The sequence below is a fragment of the Limulus polyphemus genome, unplaced genomic scaffold, assembly GCF_000517525.1.
Source record: "Limulus polyphemus unplaced genomic scaffold, Limulus_polyphemus-2.1.2 Scaffold576, whole genome shotgun sequence".
NCBI classification, from domain to species: domain Eukaryota; kingdom Metazoa; phylum Arthropoda; class Merostomata; order Xiphosura; family Limulidae; genus Limulus; species Limulus polyphemus.
In genome coordinates, this window is record NW_013666186.1 from 494,290 (window position 1) to 510,727 (window position 16,438).

The window sequence follows — 16,438 nt, forward strand, 5'->3', positions numbered from 1 at the left end:
AGGTGTATATATATATATATATATATATGTATATTTATTTATTTATTTATGATTGGATCCCAACCTGTAGCCATAGAGTGATGCATTCCAAACCACCACAATCACAGCAAGAAAGTAAGCAACATCGAAGTGGACAAACCTTCTCCTCCACCTGAAGAAGCCTGAAAGGCAACACTCCAGGCTCAGAAAGACAGGATCGTGTATGCCTTACTCAACCAAATGAATAGAACTTATCCAGTCTGGAATTATGAACATTCATCCTCATTCCCCAACCAGGTGAGAAAAGAGTATTCTAATTGCCCCCTGGAATTATGGGGAGAACATGGAACAACTATGCTCAACCAAGGACCCAAGATGGATCCACTTCACATTTAGAATTATGTGGAGATAGTGGACCCCCTTCCACGAACAATGTACTGAAATGATATTGCTAAAAAAAAAGGGCCATGCACACCCCAACCAGATAGCAGAGCATCAAATCGGAACCAGTATTACAAGTGGGCTCCCACGTAGGCTGGTGCCGCTCCTACCAACATCTGGGAAAAAATGTCCAGGAACCCAGGTAGGAGTGCCCCTAACTTCGCCCTCTTCTTGAAGAATTGAGGAATTCACTCTAACACTCTGGAGGAAAAGCCTCTATCCACCACCCCAGTGACTGGAAACTGGGTGTGTTGGGACTTCCTAGCTCCACTAGTAGAATCTGGGGGATAATGAGCATTGGAGAGCCTTGAGGAACAGTGCTCTGGAAATAGTACAATAGGTAGATCAAGTTCCCTAAATTTTTAAAAGCAAACTAACCCTGATTTATTCAGCAGAATCCACTTTCACTTTACTCATGATAGTCCATGAGTAGCAGTCCAGCACAAAGTGGGATCTAGTGAAAAAAAAGAGGTAAGGAACCATCTAAAGAGGAGTAAAATAAATACTCACCCCTTCTTATAATCTAGTAGATGTGGTCAAAATGTCCACAGGGGGTAGGAAAAAACCCTAAGAAGAAGAAAGTGCCAGATCATGTAAATAATGTGAGAGAACAGTATTAGTTATACCAGCCCACACAATGTCTTCCAGCAGGCAAATCAATCAGGCAGGTATAGACAAAGAAATGTGACGAATATGATGAGACATGACCCGCAGAAGATTCCTCGCCTGTAAAGATAGTTCAGAATAAGCAATATGGATCAATTTGCAAATCCACCTCATTGAGGATAAATCATGGGAAATTGAAGGATCCCAATGAATAAAAAGCCGATTTCTAGCACCACAAAAGGAGTTAGTGCAACTCACAGAACACTTCAGGGCCCTGACAGGACATAACAAACAATCAGGGCTCAACTGGTAATAGAGGTGAAAATAGCTGGCAAATGAACTGATGAGAAAGATTTATCCCCTTCCCTGGCTGTCAGTTTTTAGAAAAAAGGATCTATCTGGGTATAGCAGGACATAAGTCGAGTGATAAAAAGTCCTGTGCACATGCAGTGCAAATGACTCCAACTTCCACAGGCCAGCAGCAACAAAAAATACACTTTAAGGGAAAGGTGAAACATAGTATATGAGGTTAAAGGCTTGAGTAGATGTCGAAACAAAGCATGTAATACAACTTTAAAAGCCTTTTGGGATGAAGGACACAAAATGTTTTGAGAAGGCCAGATAGCACTGGGTATTCAAATAATTTCCAATGTTGAGAATACCTTACATAAGGTGATAGTAAACAGAGCTACACTTTTGTCAAGAGCCAGGTAAAAAAAAAACAAACAAGATATTGATAGCACATTTGGGTGAAGTGAGTTCGATTTCCGGTGAGACACCACTGGCAATAAGTGTGCCATTTCCGTTGATAAATGGCCATTGTGGGTCTATGGAGAGATTGAGTCAAATACATGGCAACTTTAGAAGTTAAGTCCTGATGCTGTGTGAAAGACTGTATAACTTCCATGCATGAAGTTCGAGCTTCATAATGTCTGGGTGTAGAATGTTCGATCAAGATTGCCTCAACAGAGATGGCCAAAGAGGAAGTGGCAGAGGTGGACACTCTTGAAGAGGAAACTATGGTTGGCCTGCCAACAGCACTCAACAAGAAATGGATCGAATCATAGCCAGAACTCTGGGTAACAGACGAATCAGGGGGAAAGGCATAGAGATGCAATCCTGTCCAGTCTTGGATCTATCACCAAAGCCCAAGGATGATGTATTGGGGACCAAAATGGCTGTAGTTGAGAGTTCCAAGGAGTGGCAAATGCATAGTTTATAGGATTATAGACTCTGTTTGCCAACAACTCTCTGATAGCTCTGGAATGGAGATCCACACTCCGTGGATCTGTTAGGGGTGGAAATACCATAGGTTGGGAGAATAATGGAAGTGGAGGTGGAACTGAATGACAAACCTCAACACCAGAACCTGGAATACCTATGGATCTATGGTGAAGTAATTCCAAATGTCCAGAAATTTAACCACACTCTCACAGAGGGCAGCAGCAGGGAGATTAACTCTCTCCAACATGGCATCTCTACCCAATAAGTCCCAACAAACCAATGAAAGAGCAGAAGCTGACAATCTTACCAAGGTAGGAGTCAGCAAAGGACCCAATTCATCATCATATTGATGTGGTGATGGCTAAGAGGCTTCCAACAAAATTTGGAGGGAAGATAAATATTTCAGAACTGCAGTGAGGCTCAGACAAATCCTAGATAATTATGATCATTTCAAAGTTGTCACAGACACCATTCTGGAATGCCACATTTCCAAAAGTGCATCAAGTCTTTGGGAATCTAAATATATGTCCTCCTTGCAGTGATAAGCCAAAGCATGCTGTTCCAAAAAATGTGTGGGGCAAGACATAGCTATCCCTTCACATAAATGTGTGGTAAATCTCCCTACATGAAAAGCAATATCAGATGAAGAAGGAAAAACTAATTATTTGCTCTCAAACCTTTCTGCCATCAAGGAAGGAGTACACTCAAAAGCAACTGTGGAAAGCCTCAGAGCCTTACAAACCTAAATAACTAACCGAAGAAAGGAAGCAGGATGTGGCTGATCCAAATTGGCCTCGTGAGAAGCCGACCTAATAAATAAAAAGAGTCGGAAAAAGTGAGTCTAAATTCTCTTCAGAATGTCCTGGACCATCAGCAACAGCAGCCTCAGAACTCTCCAGAGAGACACCCCCAGACCCAATATATGTCTCCATCTCACAACGAATCATATCAAGGATGGCCTCAAACGATAGTGACCCCACCCCTCAACCAATGAGGGACACTAGATAAAAAATGTGTAACAGAGTTCTGATTAGCTTCTTTAATGGAAACAGTAACTCTGCAAGTCATGCCTGAAAACAGTATGTCGAAACAAAATGATTTTTTTTTTAGATTTGTTAAAATTTTATTGAACAGGAATCAACTAGGCAATGCAAAAGTCGCACCCAGGGACATTAACTATCGATGTACTTCTTTATAGAAACCGGTTTCTAAATGCTTTGTTGAGAAAAAGTGATAACACTACCTGAATAAGGTGCTTATATGCAGTACCAGAACAGCAGGTGCATTGATGTAGGTGGACGCAAAAATTGTACCCAAGGACGTTAACTATTGCAGCACTTCTTTAGAGAAACCAGTGTCTAAATGCTTTGTCCAGAAAAGGGATAACATTATCTGAATAAGGTGCTTATATACAGTACCAGAATAGAGAGCTCAATGATGTAGGTGGAGAGTGTCACGAGACAAATATCACCAAAGGCAATTAGGTGGGGTATAAAAGACTGGAGCAAGCGAGAAAAAATAAGACCAATGCTTAGGTGAGCAAAGGAAAAAACATTGGAGGTCGAGTAATAGCTATAAGTGTCAGCGGAAGTAAGCATGTTTTGGAATGACAAATTTTATAGCAGGTGAGATGAAAAAACAAAATGAATTATTTTTCATAGAAGAATAAATAAGTCGAATGAATTGTTTCACCCAACCAATCAATGAAGAAGGATATAAGTCATAAGAAGAAAAAGAATCCCTTGGCAAAAAAAAAAAATTGTGTTCATTACCTCAAGAGCGAGTACTGCAGTCAAGATAACAGGGACCTGCACAAACAGGACAAAGGTGAAAAATCAGATCTCAACAACTGAGTGATTAAAGAAAACATCTAACACCCTTTCCAAGCAGTCTAAGTCTTAGGGAGGAAGGAACAGTCTAGGAATAAAATCAACCTGTGGTAAAGAATGCAAGAGGCATTCAAGTTAAAAATATCAGAGTGATGCAAAAAAGATCAAATATGATATAGGGAACGGGTAGTCAAAAATTTGAAAGGAGGAAATGTAAGAGCATTGACAATGCAACAAAGGTAACAGAAGATGTTGAAAAAGCTGAACAGTAACTGGCTTATCATAGAAATGAATAGAATAACCTCAACAAGTCAGGTAAAAGGAATGTGAGATGAGAAAGAGAAGGGGAGTATTGAATGGCCCAACATCGATACATTATCCATTTGCAGAGATAAACTGCAATGGTAGATGGCAAACAACAGTGAATAAGAAAATGGGCTGCTCTGCAAGAAAAACCTGCCCATCTTTCAAAGGTCCAGACAAAAGCCTCAAGTGAAGAAGAAGGTAAAAGATGGACATCCAAGACTGACATAAAAAGGAACTTCTAAGATAGAAGAAAAAGCAGCCCCATGATCACAAAGGGGTGAAGAAGCAAAAATTATGATTGAGCTGGCTACAGAGGGACAATGAGAAGTACCTGGCAAGGGGTGCTGTGAATTAAAGACAGCATCCTGGGAAGAAGCTGAATAGAAAGATAATCATTCAGAAAAGGATGGAACAATCCAGCCCTAAAAGGGATACTGCCAGGGCCATTGAGTCTGAGACTTTTGACAACAAAAATAAAAGCTTAGGGAAGAGTCAAATTGCAAGTGCATTGATGAGAGGATTCCTAAATTTGGAAAAAAAAAATCCATGAAAACACCAGGAAATGTAAATACTACTCTGTCAAAATAATTTGGTCTGGGCAAGATAGCTTATCTACAACCAAATTCAAAGCTCTCACAGCATGAAATGTCAACAACCAGTGTTGTAATAAGCCTAAAAAGAGATGCTTGAGAACAAGATGCAGAAGTCTCAAAAGCAAGCATCTCCCTATTGGAAGATGAACAGAACACTAATTGAGATCAAACAGGATGTCCAGACAGTTATAATAAAAGATAGTGAGAGGTACATCTCATGGATGTTGATGTAGAAAGACTGCTCCTCAAGAATCCAAACATTAAAAAGGGTAGAGATATCAAATTCTGCTCACCACCTGGCTATAGAGGCATCCATAAACAGGTGTAAGCCCAGATGGGATGGATGCTAAGAGTTGTGTGGAAATGTCCTCTGTATATCAAAAACTGATAAAATATTATTCCTATATTCACTGTTTTCTTGCCACCAAAAACAAGGTACAGTATCTATTATTTCTATATTTCTTCTTACAGCCTATAAAATATGCCATCTGGCCACACTTAAGTTAAAAACATCTTGGTTAGTTCAAAACAACTTCGTTTACCACAATGTTTCATTACAAATTTCTATTTTAGAGCAAGAAAAAAATCTTGTTTCTTAAATATAAAGAAAGATCAACCAACAATAATAAGGAACCCCTTTATACTGGCTATAACACAAATATTAAGTTTCTTCAGAAACTAATAAGAAATAATAACTTTTCAATTTCATACAAATACCCAAATACCATGAAAAATAACATAACTTCAAATGGAACAACACCGGAAGATAAAAAAACAAGGTGTTTATATTATACTATGGCAATCCTGTGAGAAAGGTCAAGTAAGTGAGAAACAAGTGTTGACACAATAGTCTAATTTCAACATGCCCTAAGGTCATTTCAAAAGAAACAGTTTTCTGCACACATGTCCTCAATGAATTCCAAGCTCTGTGGTTACAGATACTGTTGACAAATATTCTTGAAAAAACGTGAGTTTGATGATAACACACAAATTGGTCAAAACTAGTTTCTCTTATTTCAAATCTTCTGATAGTTTATTCCATTTATTATGGATTTTTCAGTAACTTTTTAACTGCTACACGCACTTTGTGTTATTTTATTACTACTAATGTAGTCTCTCCATATGATGTTGTTGTCACTTAACCTGCTACAGAACCAAAATGACTAGCTTATTGCTTTGCTAGTGCTTCTGAACAATGAGTAAAATTAATTCAAGTAAAATAAAATAATAATTTGATGCTAATAAAAATCACAAGCCTCATTCTGATGTGTAATGACTTCAATAAAATTGGTAAGAATGACAATTCATCATCTTGGTCTAGTTCACATCAAAATAGTTGTTGTTCAAGTAAACAATGAAATATACATCTCAAACATTATTACGTCTGTCGTACCCTAGCTTGCCTGATGAACCATGGTATTTAGTCAAAAGTTTCAACAGCACTGGGTGTACTATAATAGCATAGTGTGGTTGACATATTACATTATTCTTTACTTGCACTCAAGTTTTTCTAACTAGTTATTAAGACATTCTACAAAAAATATCACCATCATCACTGATGGAATAAATATTTTTATACAACTAATTTTCTATTGTTTTTAGTTTAATATACAAGATATAAAACCTACTGGAGTTGTGTCGAAATCACATGTTTGTTACATTTTTGACCACTCAAATTATTCTAATTATTATTGTTTTCAGTTATTTCAATTATCCAAGTAACCAAAATATTGCTATTATGTTTGTTTATTGTTACTCACAAAGCCACTAATTAATTGCTAACTAAACAGAAGGTAAATGTCTGGCAGCATCCACCACCAACTTTTTTCTTCTTTTTTTTGTATATATGCATCATGGTTTGCATATACATTTTCTGAATGTGTGTATCCAACTAAATGTATTGCCAAATTTTTTTTTAATTTTGAAGTTTCTATACCTCAATTTTATCAATCCAGACAATACTATAAATGTCAAAATTTTTATATTTGAACAAAGAAAAAATATTGACATTAAAAAACTGAACAGAAATAATAATAACATTGACATAACAAAATCTGATTAATGGAACAACATTATGAGGGGGTTTACCTTAGTAGATAACATCATGGACAACTTAAACAAAATTTTTCAGATTTACAAAATCCTACTAATTCTATATTAACAAAATTGCAAAATATTTATCAAAACTGAACAAAAATAATTTATTAACTCAGACACACTAAGAAAATATAAGACCATCAGGAAATCATTTGATAATTTTTATGGAATCCCTAAAGCACACATGGAAAGGTGTGTTTATTGTTATACCAAGTAATGTTTCTGAAATTAGTGAATCTGTATTTAATGGTAAATAAGTTTTAATATCAATCACATGTAATCAGTTAATGGTGATATGAGTTACCTTTAACATTATAAACCAGTTAGTCTTACTTCTGATATATATATATATATATAGATGGCGCTAAGGAAAGTAACAGACAGAGGATTTGAACTGTCACAAACATGTAGTTGTAGGTTATAGCATTCTTCTAGAGAAAAGTATTTCTTCAATATTTTTAAAGTATAGAGTTGTTATTTTGGTGTATTTTAGTTAGTTTAGATGGTATTGGACACTTTTAGGTTTTATTAGTACAGGTACAGCTTAACAAAAGTTACAACATTAGGCTTAATACAATGACATTTTGTTTTTAGTTACCTACAAGTACTGGCTTATACTACATAGGATAAAAAGCTATTAAATATTAGATTGAAATAAAGAGTTAGTGTTCTATGCAAGAAGTAGAATCTGTTTAACTTAAAAGTTTAAATTATTGTTCTATTATTTGATAGTTGTTGAGAATTTAGACTAAATTGTTTAAATTAACATTTTGATGCATGTAATTAGAAATGTCCTGTACATCATAGCTGTGGCACTGACATTGGTTAATAGATGATTTTGGTGTTACATTTATCTACAATTTAATAATACTGTTTAATCTGAATCTAGATAATGAAAACAAGGGTAAAAAAGACAAAGAAAATTACATAAATAGGTAGAAAAGTCAAAAAGTATTTTAGAAAACAGTATCAATAACAACTAAACCAAGCCTAAGCCAATTATTGAAACCATATAGACCAACTTTTTTTCTTTACTTTTTACCTGTTTGTGTAATTTTCTTTGTCTTTTTTTCAGATTGACTTTTTTCCATTGTCTTTATTACCGCCACCGGTTAATATACAGTTTGGCATATCAAGTATAACATGACTTTGTCTACAAGCTTATTCAGTTATTGGTAAGTCATAAAACAGGCTATTTTAATTGTATAATTACATAAATATAAAAACTAGTATTTGTCACTTCTTATTTTAATAATAAACTTAATTACTTTAGTAAGAAGATACTTTAATGATAAAATAGCATAATATATTTAACTCTTAGGTTTGGCTTAACACTTTAGTCAATAGGCTACTTGCATTTATTGTTGACAATTTATTCCCAGGCTACAGTGGTTAAGATTAAATGCTTACACTCTGGTTTTATTTAGAACTTAGGACGAGCATGCACATTTAAGAAAGCTAGTAGTGAAAATGTGAAATTTGTATGTATGGTTTGTAGGTTGGAAGAGAAACTGGAGGCTATCTCGAATAGAATAGAAGTAATGGATAAAGAGAAGGGGTAAATTGCGTGAAACAGCAGTAGAACTTAAAGAGGAACTTAAGCTTTTTCATGCAAAGGATACAGTACCTAATGATGACTTTCAGGAAGTTATATTTACCAATAGAGTTTGCATTAGTGGGTTTAATTATAATCAGGTTTTAGTGAGTAATGGGTTTCAGTCTTTAGTTCTACTCTAGTAGAATAATAGTACAGGGTAGAAAAATTCAGACTTCAAAATTAATGATTGTACAGGTCCAACAAGTAATTTTCATCAGATATAGTTATAGGAGGGTTAGATAGCTCTTGGAATGCTGATTCCAAATCTGTTTTTGGTTTTCCTCTAGCACGTCAGGTTTTCATAGTGAGATAAATCAAATTTGAAAGGTTATTGCCTCAATTATAATTTAAATTGTTGTACATTTCTTTTTTCATACCTGTGTGCTGTATAAATTTAATCAAGTGTATGGGGTGTATAAAGTTTATGGGAATTTTACTGAACAATGAATAAAGTTGTAATGTTAACTAGCCTAATGTGAGGTTATTACCTAAATTGTGCTGAAATTAGTACCAGTCATATATCAATAACTAGATGTGGTAGAAGAAAACCAAAAACAGATTTGGAATCAGCATGTAAAACTAGTTTAGAAAAGTGTATTTACATCTTTTATGAAAGAAAAAAGTTCAATTTTGTCAACCAGTGTAGTATGAAATTGAATTTTGTTTTTCATTAAAATGATTTCTCATTTTAGAAATGCTTACAGTAGCTCATCTTTTCCACTGGCCTTTTAACCTCACCCTGGAAAATATATTTTACGTGAACCAATGTCATTTTATTACTGTTGTCTTTGTCCATTTTTTAATTATAACAAATAACATATTTTCAAACAAAGAAATACACATGCACATAAAACTTCATGGAAAAATGTCACAAAAAAGATAAACAATTAATGAATGAAATTTATTAATCAAAACAACCAACATGATGCAAATTGGAAAAAAATCTCAAGTAGTGACTGAAAATCATCTGATATAAAGAGAACAAAAAAATAAATATCCCGAACAGACAACTACTGTACTTTATTAAATGTACAGTGAAGTATATTGGAAGAAGAAAGAGAGATCTTACTAATCATTCCAATGCAGAGAAACTTTGAAAAAAGTTATTTGTACCAAAATAATGTAATATAATTTGGAGTAACCACTTACAACAATCAGCTATAACTATGTTATTCATCTTCAGTAAAATGCATTTTTAAATCCTAATGTTGCACAGAAATACAAAAAATGCTATAATAAAAGTACTGTATTATTTGAAACATTATTGGATTTTAGAGCAAAGAGAGCTCATCTGACTGGAGACAAGAAATTCAATACAAAATTTAAAGTACTAACTACTAAGCAGAGTGTCAAATTCTACAGATGTCAACAAAATCTGGAACAAAAGTAACAACAATGCCCATGATTTTACTTATTGCTGCTACATGAAACAAATTAAATTCATTTGTTCATTAATACTCAACTTAAGTGATCTGAGTTTTAAGCAACATGTGAGTACTACCCAAAGGAAAGGTGAATTTAAGAGCCAAATATTTCTAGTGGTAAATAACATGATCATTCACAGGTTGAATTTATAGAACACTTTTCTGGATCTGCTAGACACAGCATTTTAATCATCAATAATTTTCTCAGTGTCTTTTTGAAGGGCATTGAAGACACTGTCAGAGGATTTGTAGAGTCCTTCTTGCCCTGGCAGTGACTCAAAATATCTGAGTGACAAAGGATTGACGCCTAATATGCAGGCTGGTAGAACATGGTTTCCTGTCTTCACAAGGAAAAATGATCCTGTGGTAAAGCTATGGTTGTTTGTAGTGTTTCCTTCACAAACAGTCTATTTCTCCCCTTATGGCTCTGAGCTGCTGTCCTCTGTTTGTTGGTTTTGTAGAAGGGGAACCTGCTGCTAAAATGTTGCAGATGTTGTCATCAGAAAGAATTCTTTCTTGATACTTCCCTTGGCTTAGGAATAAGTGTCCTGGAACTGACACCTAAAGGGAATGAAAAGTTTTGAGGTGTTGTATTTTTCAAGCAATTCTCCTATCTCATTTAAGAAGAAGACATCTTCAATTTTGGATGCATCATTAGCATTGTCAGATAGTGCAAGGCCCAGTTGTTTGGTTTCCAAAGCCGAATAGAGCTCATCACTGATGGAAGGAACAGCCACCTTCATGCCATCCTCTTCTTTGTGCAAAAATTCTTCATCTTCAACAGTTCCTTCAATTTCATCACCTTCGCAGTCCATCAGCTCTTGCCCTTTATCATCAGGAATTTCTTCACTCCACCTTTTAGTTACAACACCTTTTCGCAAAGATAATCTTACTAATTCCTTCACACTCATGGGTGGCTTTTATTTCAAACATTCTCTGTGAAAGGCTATGATTTGGTTCCCCATCAAAGAGTACAGCTTGTCAGAGACAAGAAAATCTTCTGTTCCATCAAAGCCATTTGAAATGAAGTTGTTCTTCAGAGCAGTGGTTGTGTCAAAAGTCAGACTTGCCCAGCTTGTGACCAGCATTTTGATCATGTCATCCCTGGTTGGATGATGGGTTTCTGTTTAATTGTTCTTCCTGTTGTTCTGACATCAGTGCATTTTCCAGCTCTCTGTACTTGGCCTTCAAATGATGGTGAATATGAATGTCATTTACTTGAACATCCCCAATGTTGCCTCTGCCTGTGACATCAAGGATGTATCCTCTTTTCAGAAACTTCTTCTTGTCTTCTTCTGTGCAGTGGATGAAGTAGTCATTGAAGATGCATGCGGCAAAATATTATTGTGAGAACATGGTGAACTTATTCTTCAGGTGGCTGATGTTTCTGAGCATTATTTCAAGCCTGTTGAGCCTTTGATGCCCTCTGTATATGAGTACCTTTTCCTTCAAATTCAGGTGCTGGCATGGTGTTTGATGGTTCAGTAGAGACCTGTTTGAAGACAGTAACTCGTTTACAAGAGAGCATGTAGTTCTCTTTGACATATATTGGCTAACCACTGAGTGTTAGTGTTTTCTTATTTGAAGGCTCTTTCCTATGCAGAGGTATTTGATCTCCATTTACGATTATGGGCTTCTTCTTGAAGTTGGCTAGAAAGAAATGACAGAATCTGTAAGTGTTCTTCAAGAAGTCCACAATTTTGTTAACCCTGTCATTCTGTGAGATAGCAAATCTTTTGTTACAGTTTTTAAACTCACATGATATTCCCTCATCCACCCTTAGATCCATTTTGGGAAAACTCCAACTTGTCCCTTTCATCAGTTGATTCTTTTTATGTATCTAGCCATTGTTTATACAGTTCTGTGCACTTTGCCTTGAACATCTTTACAGGCAGGCAACCTTTGAGAACCCCTTTCACATCTATGAACCAGTCAAATGTTGCTTGTCTTATTTCTTCAGCTTTACACTTCCAGCTACCACAACATTCTCTAAACCTTTTTGCCTTTTTGGTTGCATCATCATCATTTTCATCCTTCTCAAATTTTCTTTTCAGATTGTCATAACATCTTATTGCCATTTGTACAGCTCTCCTAAACCTTTAATAAGAGGCACTTTCTTCTTTCAGGGAAGGAAACATTTCTGTAACTGCCTTAGACAGGAATCCTTTGTGGGCTTTTGTTTGATATGCTTTTTTTGCTGTTGATGAAGATGAAACAGCATCATCATACTGTGCTTTATATTTAGCACACAACTTTGCCAGTTTATGCTTGTCATCTAACATGTATTTATCATATTTTGAGGAGAAAGGATCAGCCATGGTTAGTTGTGTTTACAGCACTAGGCTACCAGACAGCAAAAACCCAAATTGAGAAGTGAACTTCTGTTTGGGAAACAAACCAGTGGGTCATGCTGTAAATAAACAAAAAACAAATAGCGTGGGCCTAGAGTGTGTGATATTTTTAGTCTGGAACGTTAGTCGGGGAAATCCCCTTGAGTAAGCCTACTTGCAGGGTGCACTGCATTCATTTACAGTGATAAAAACTTTTGCACAAACTAACAATTATTAAATGTATATCAATTATGATTGAATCAAAATTTCATTCAAGTTTTATAGGCCTAGATCTATCGGAGAAAGTGTGAGAAAATGTAATGTGATAATATGTGACCCATGTTCAATTGACTTTCAAAGCACTCAGGCAAGCTAATTGGTTGGTCAATAATCTTGGCCTATCGCTGAAGAATTAAATATTCATTAAGTGTAGATGGGTGGTCATAATTGAGTTACATGTATCCACCCCAATGCTGACCTGTGACTTGATAAACCTTGGCATAATAAACATATATTGCACATAAAGAGCCTAATGAGTTGGAGAATTCTATTGAGACAATGAGTCACCCTCGATAGTTGCCAAATGTGCACAGCATTTGCATGTAAGTAAGTTAGGCCTAGAATTTCACTGACATTGTGAACTGAAAGCTAAGTGACAACATGCAGATGGGACGTGTAGGCTTAACCAATCATAAATAGAACTAAGCATAGAATTTAGAACATTGGTCAAATCAGAGGATTTTGATGCAATGGAATAACTGAAACCTGTTTAAATGTAGACAATTTCAATGACGGAAATTTATTTCAAATGCAGAGTTATAGGGTGCTTGAGTAAGGAAGCACATTATGCTAATATATTAATAGGTAGGCAAACAATGATTTATAAGCATAAGGAAAAGTTTATTGATGGTGGAACATACAGCATGTTTTGACAGAACATTGGTCTGTCTTCTTCAGACCAATGTTCTGTCAAACAGGCAGTATGTTCCACCATCAATAAACTATTCCTTATGATTATAAATCAATATTTGCCTACCTATTATTAGAGTTATAGGGTGTTTAATAGGGATTGAGTACTAAAACTAAAAGAAGGGGAGCAGTAGCTTTATATGTAAAATACAAATTGCACCCTGTTGAAGTTGAGGATATCAAAGCTAACAACAATGAGATTGAATCTGTTTGGGTTTCTTCTAGTGGTTATAATAGAAGAATGTTTTGGTTCAAATCTGTTACATACTACCAGATGAAACATATAATTAATGTTTAAAATGAGAAAACAAATTCAGCTATCAATGAGGTTCTATCTTATTTATCAATATATATATAAAAGCATAGTGTCGCTCGGTCAGTCACGCTCGATTTCTCAACATTTCGTGAGTTACACGAGTCCAATTCCACTTCTTCTCCTATAATACTCCCTCCTTTGGTCGCTAACATGGGAATAAATAGCTCCTAAATTTGGCACTTTTTCTGCTATGTAAAAGCCCGTCAAGGAGGGAGTTCCCAGAACCAAATCAGGCATGGCATTATGTATGTCACACCACATCATTATAACATCAAGCTAGGTAGAATCCAAATAGGAAAGTTGGGAAGACTCCTGTGAAAAATAAGGGCAAATCTATACTTCGGAATTATTACAAAAAAAGTCTGTGTTAAAAAAGACTGAAGAAACCAATTTTCTGTAGGAAAGAGGACAACTTTTCCTCAGAAGAAGAACAGGTGTGTATGCAAGCACATGATCATCATATGTTTTAATCTTTTACCCAAAGGCACCAATATGTAGCATGTTTACACTCTTTAAGTAAAGGAGATATTGGTCATGCTAGGCTTTGGTTTTCCATAGCTAGAATGTCCTTTATTTTTCTTGTCTGTTTAGGGGCAGCAAAATTGTAAATGAATATTGGAGGGTTCAAATTCGGTAGGCTTTGGTTTCCTGTCATTTTTGGTGAGCTTTTATACTAGTATATATGTAAATATATAAATCACAAAAATCTGTGTGTCTGTCTATTTGTCCGTTATCTAAGTACTCCTAGGTTTCTGGGCCAACTTCAACCAAAATTTGTTGGGAATGAGAGTTTGCAACAAGGGGCATGTTAATGGGGGAGGGGGTCACAACTCCTTCACACCCGTTATTGCTGTTACTGCGCATGTATTATTTTTACAAAGTTAATGTTAACTACATTCACAGATGATGTCACGTTCTTAGACAAAAAAAATATTAAATTTTCTGTAACACAATGCGGGAAAGGGCACACAAACGTCTTATATATCTCAGAGTATGTGCTTTATGAGGAATGCAATGACAATAATGGCCACCACTATTGCAATACTACATAAACTCAGCTGAAGTTTCTACTCCAACATTAACTAAGGTTGATACGAGAGCCATTTCTTGAGTTATACTCATTTCTTACTTTGACCCATGACCTTTCAACGTCAGCCCGTAAGACACTTCTGCAGCCAATGGCCATCAATTAATTAATCACATGAAACACTGTAGAAGGACAATAAGAGGTGAGTATTGAAAGCAGGTAACAGAAAGCATCCCTACCACCACATACTTTTGCTGCTAATCTTCTTACAAAGTCACCCTGACCATCGCACAGTGTATACAATGTTTTAAGTATACACAGCTTAATCAAAACTTTTAGTGAGGTAATAATGAATATTGTTATAATATGTCATGTTATAAATAAATTGCATGAAACTTTTTTTTCAAGTTCATAACCCGGACAAATGACGGGTACCTCAGCTTGTAACTTATAACTAAATATAAGTTATAATTATGAGAGATTTTAATTTCAGGCATATACTGATGATGATATAGACTAGAACATTTTAGTCAAATCATGAGCTTAAAATACTGCTACTTTCCTTGTTAGCGATGACTGAATTCCTTTCTTGAACAAACTCTGAAGTCTTTGAGAATGAAGGATCGAAAAATATAAATATCATCAATCTACCCTAGCAACTTTGGTCTAGTCATATACTTTGCCTACAACTTGATCGTCAGATAAGAGATGGCGTATTGGACACAAGCCGCGAGGTGATTTTATTGGCCGAGGCCTATCATTCGATTTGGATGACTAGGTCTAGCCTCATTTAGACCTAGTACGTTTGCATCGCAAATCGTATGCAAATATGCTAGGCCAGAGCGGGGCTACATATAGTCACACTATTTGGAGGAAAAGCCAATCAACTATCTGCACTCTAAATCGCATGGCAGACCTACCCACGATCCACACAAACCTTTTAGTTTCACCTCCCTTTCTTTTTCTCTTCACAAATAAGTAGACTCGATCGTATGATTTTTAATAAGCATTCTCCTAAAAAAAAGTCAAGACGGGCTTTTTTTTTTTTTCCTGAGGTTACAGATCCAATAGCTTCACCTTAATCAGACCCTGCTTAGACCTAGTATATTTGCATTGCAAATTTTATGCAAATATCCTAAGTTAGAATAGGGCTACACCTAGTCATCACACTATGCTGAAGGCAATCCAATCAAATACCCGCCCTCCGGGCAGGTATAACTTTTAGTTCCTGTAAAAGGACATTGGACCTGCAGCCTTTTCTGCAATTGTCTGACAGTTCTACAACAATGTACTCATGCTTGATATTGAATAATGTTCATCATCCATGAGAAAAAGTATTTTATTGAATTTTTAGTTTAAATATGAGCTATCATCACAGTATTACATCCAAGAGTAGATTTTACTGAAGTATTTTTTGTAGATGCAGTTATCAATGAAAGTGCCTTGCTTTTATGTTGCAACACGCGTGAGATTTTCACTAAAGGAAAAGGAATATATTTTTTTAAGTTTGTTTTTATTATTTCATATTTGAAACTTGCCCCCTTTTCGTAATATTGGTTAAATCTGAAAATTACTCCTTTTTGTTTAAATACTGCCTAGTTATAAAAATATTACCCAATTATGATTGGTGATGATGGTGTGGTAGTTTTCGAGATCCGAGTTTTGGCGTATACATCGCAAGGTCCATTATAAAAAGATAC

General features: G+C 35.5%; 1 protein-coding gene and 1 long non-coding RNA gene across 4 annotated transcripts in view; one reads left to right on the forward strand and one right to left on the reverse strand.

Moving 5' to 3' along the window:
• LOC106459214 (regulator of microtubule dynamics protein 1-like) overlaps positions 1–15,704 on the reverse strand; it is a 111,963-nt gene extending 96,259 nt beyond the window's left edge. Inside the window, exon 1 of one of the 3 annotated variants that reach the window (XM_013918820.2) lies at positions 15,301–15,694. In XM_013918820.2, the coding sequence (XP_013774274.1) occupies positions 15,301–15,381 (81 nt within the window). In that variant the 5' untranslated portion in view covers positions 15,382–15,694. Of the gene's footprint in view, positions 1–15,300 lie in introns of all 3 variants that reach the window. The other 2 variants (XM_022385658.1, XM_022385659.1) reach the window with 2 other exon arrangements.
• The window catches only part of LOC106459215, a 20,323-nt gene continuing 11,349 nt past the window's right edge, over positions 7,465–16,438 (forward strand). Inside the window, exons 1-2 of the long non-coding RNA XR_002610536.1 lie at positions 7,465–7,612; positions 8,151–8,250. This is a non-coding gene — a long non-coding RNA (uncharacterized LOC106459215). The remainder of the gene's footprint in view (positions 7,613–8,150; positions 8,251–16,438) is intronic.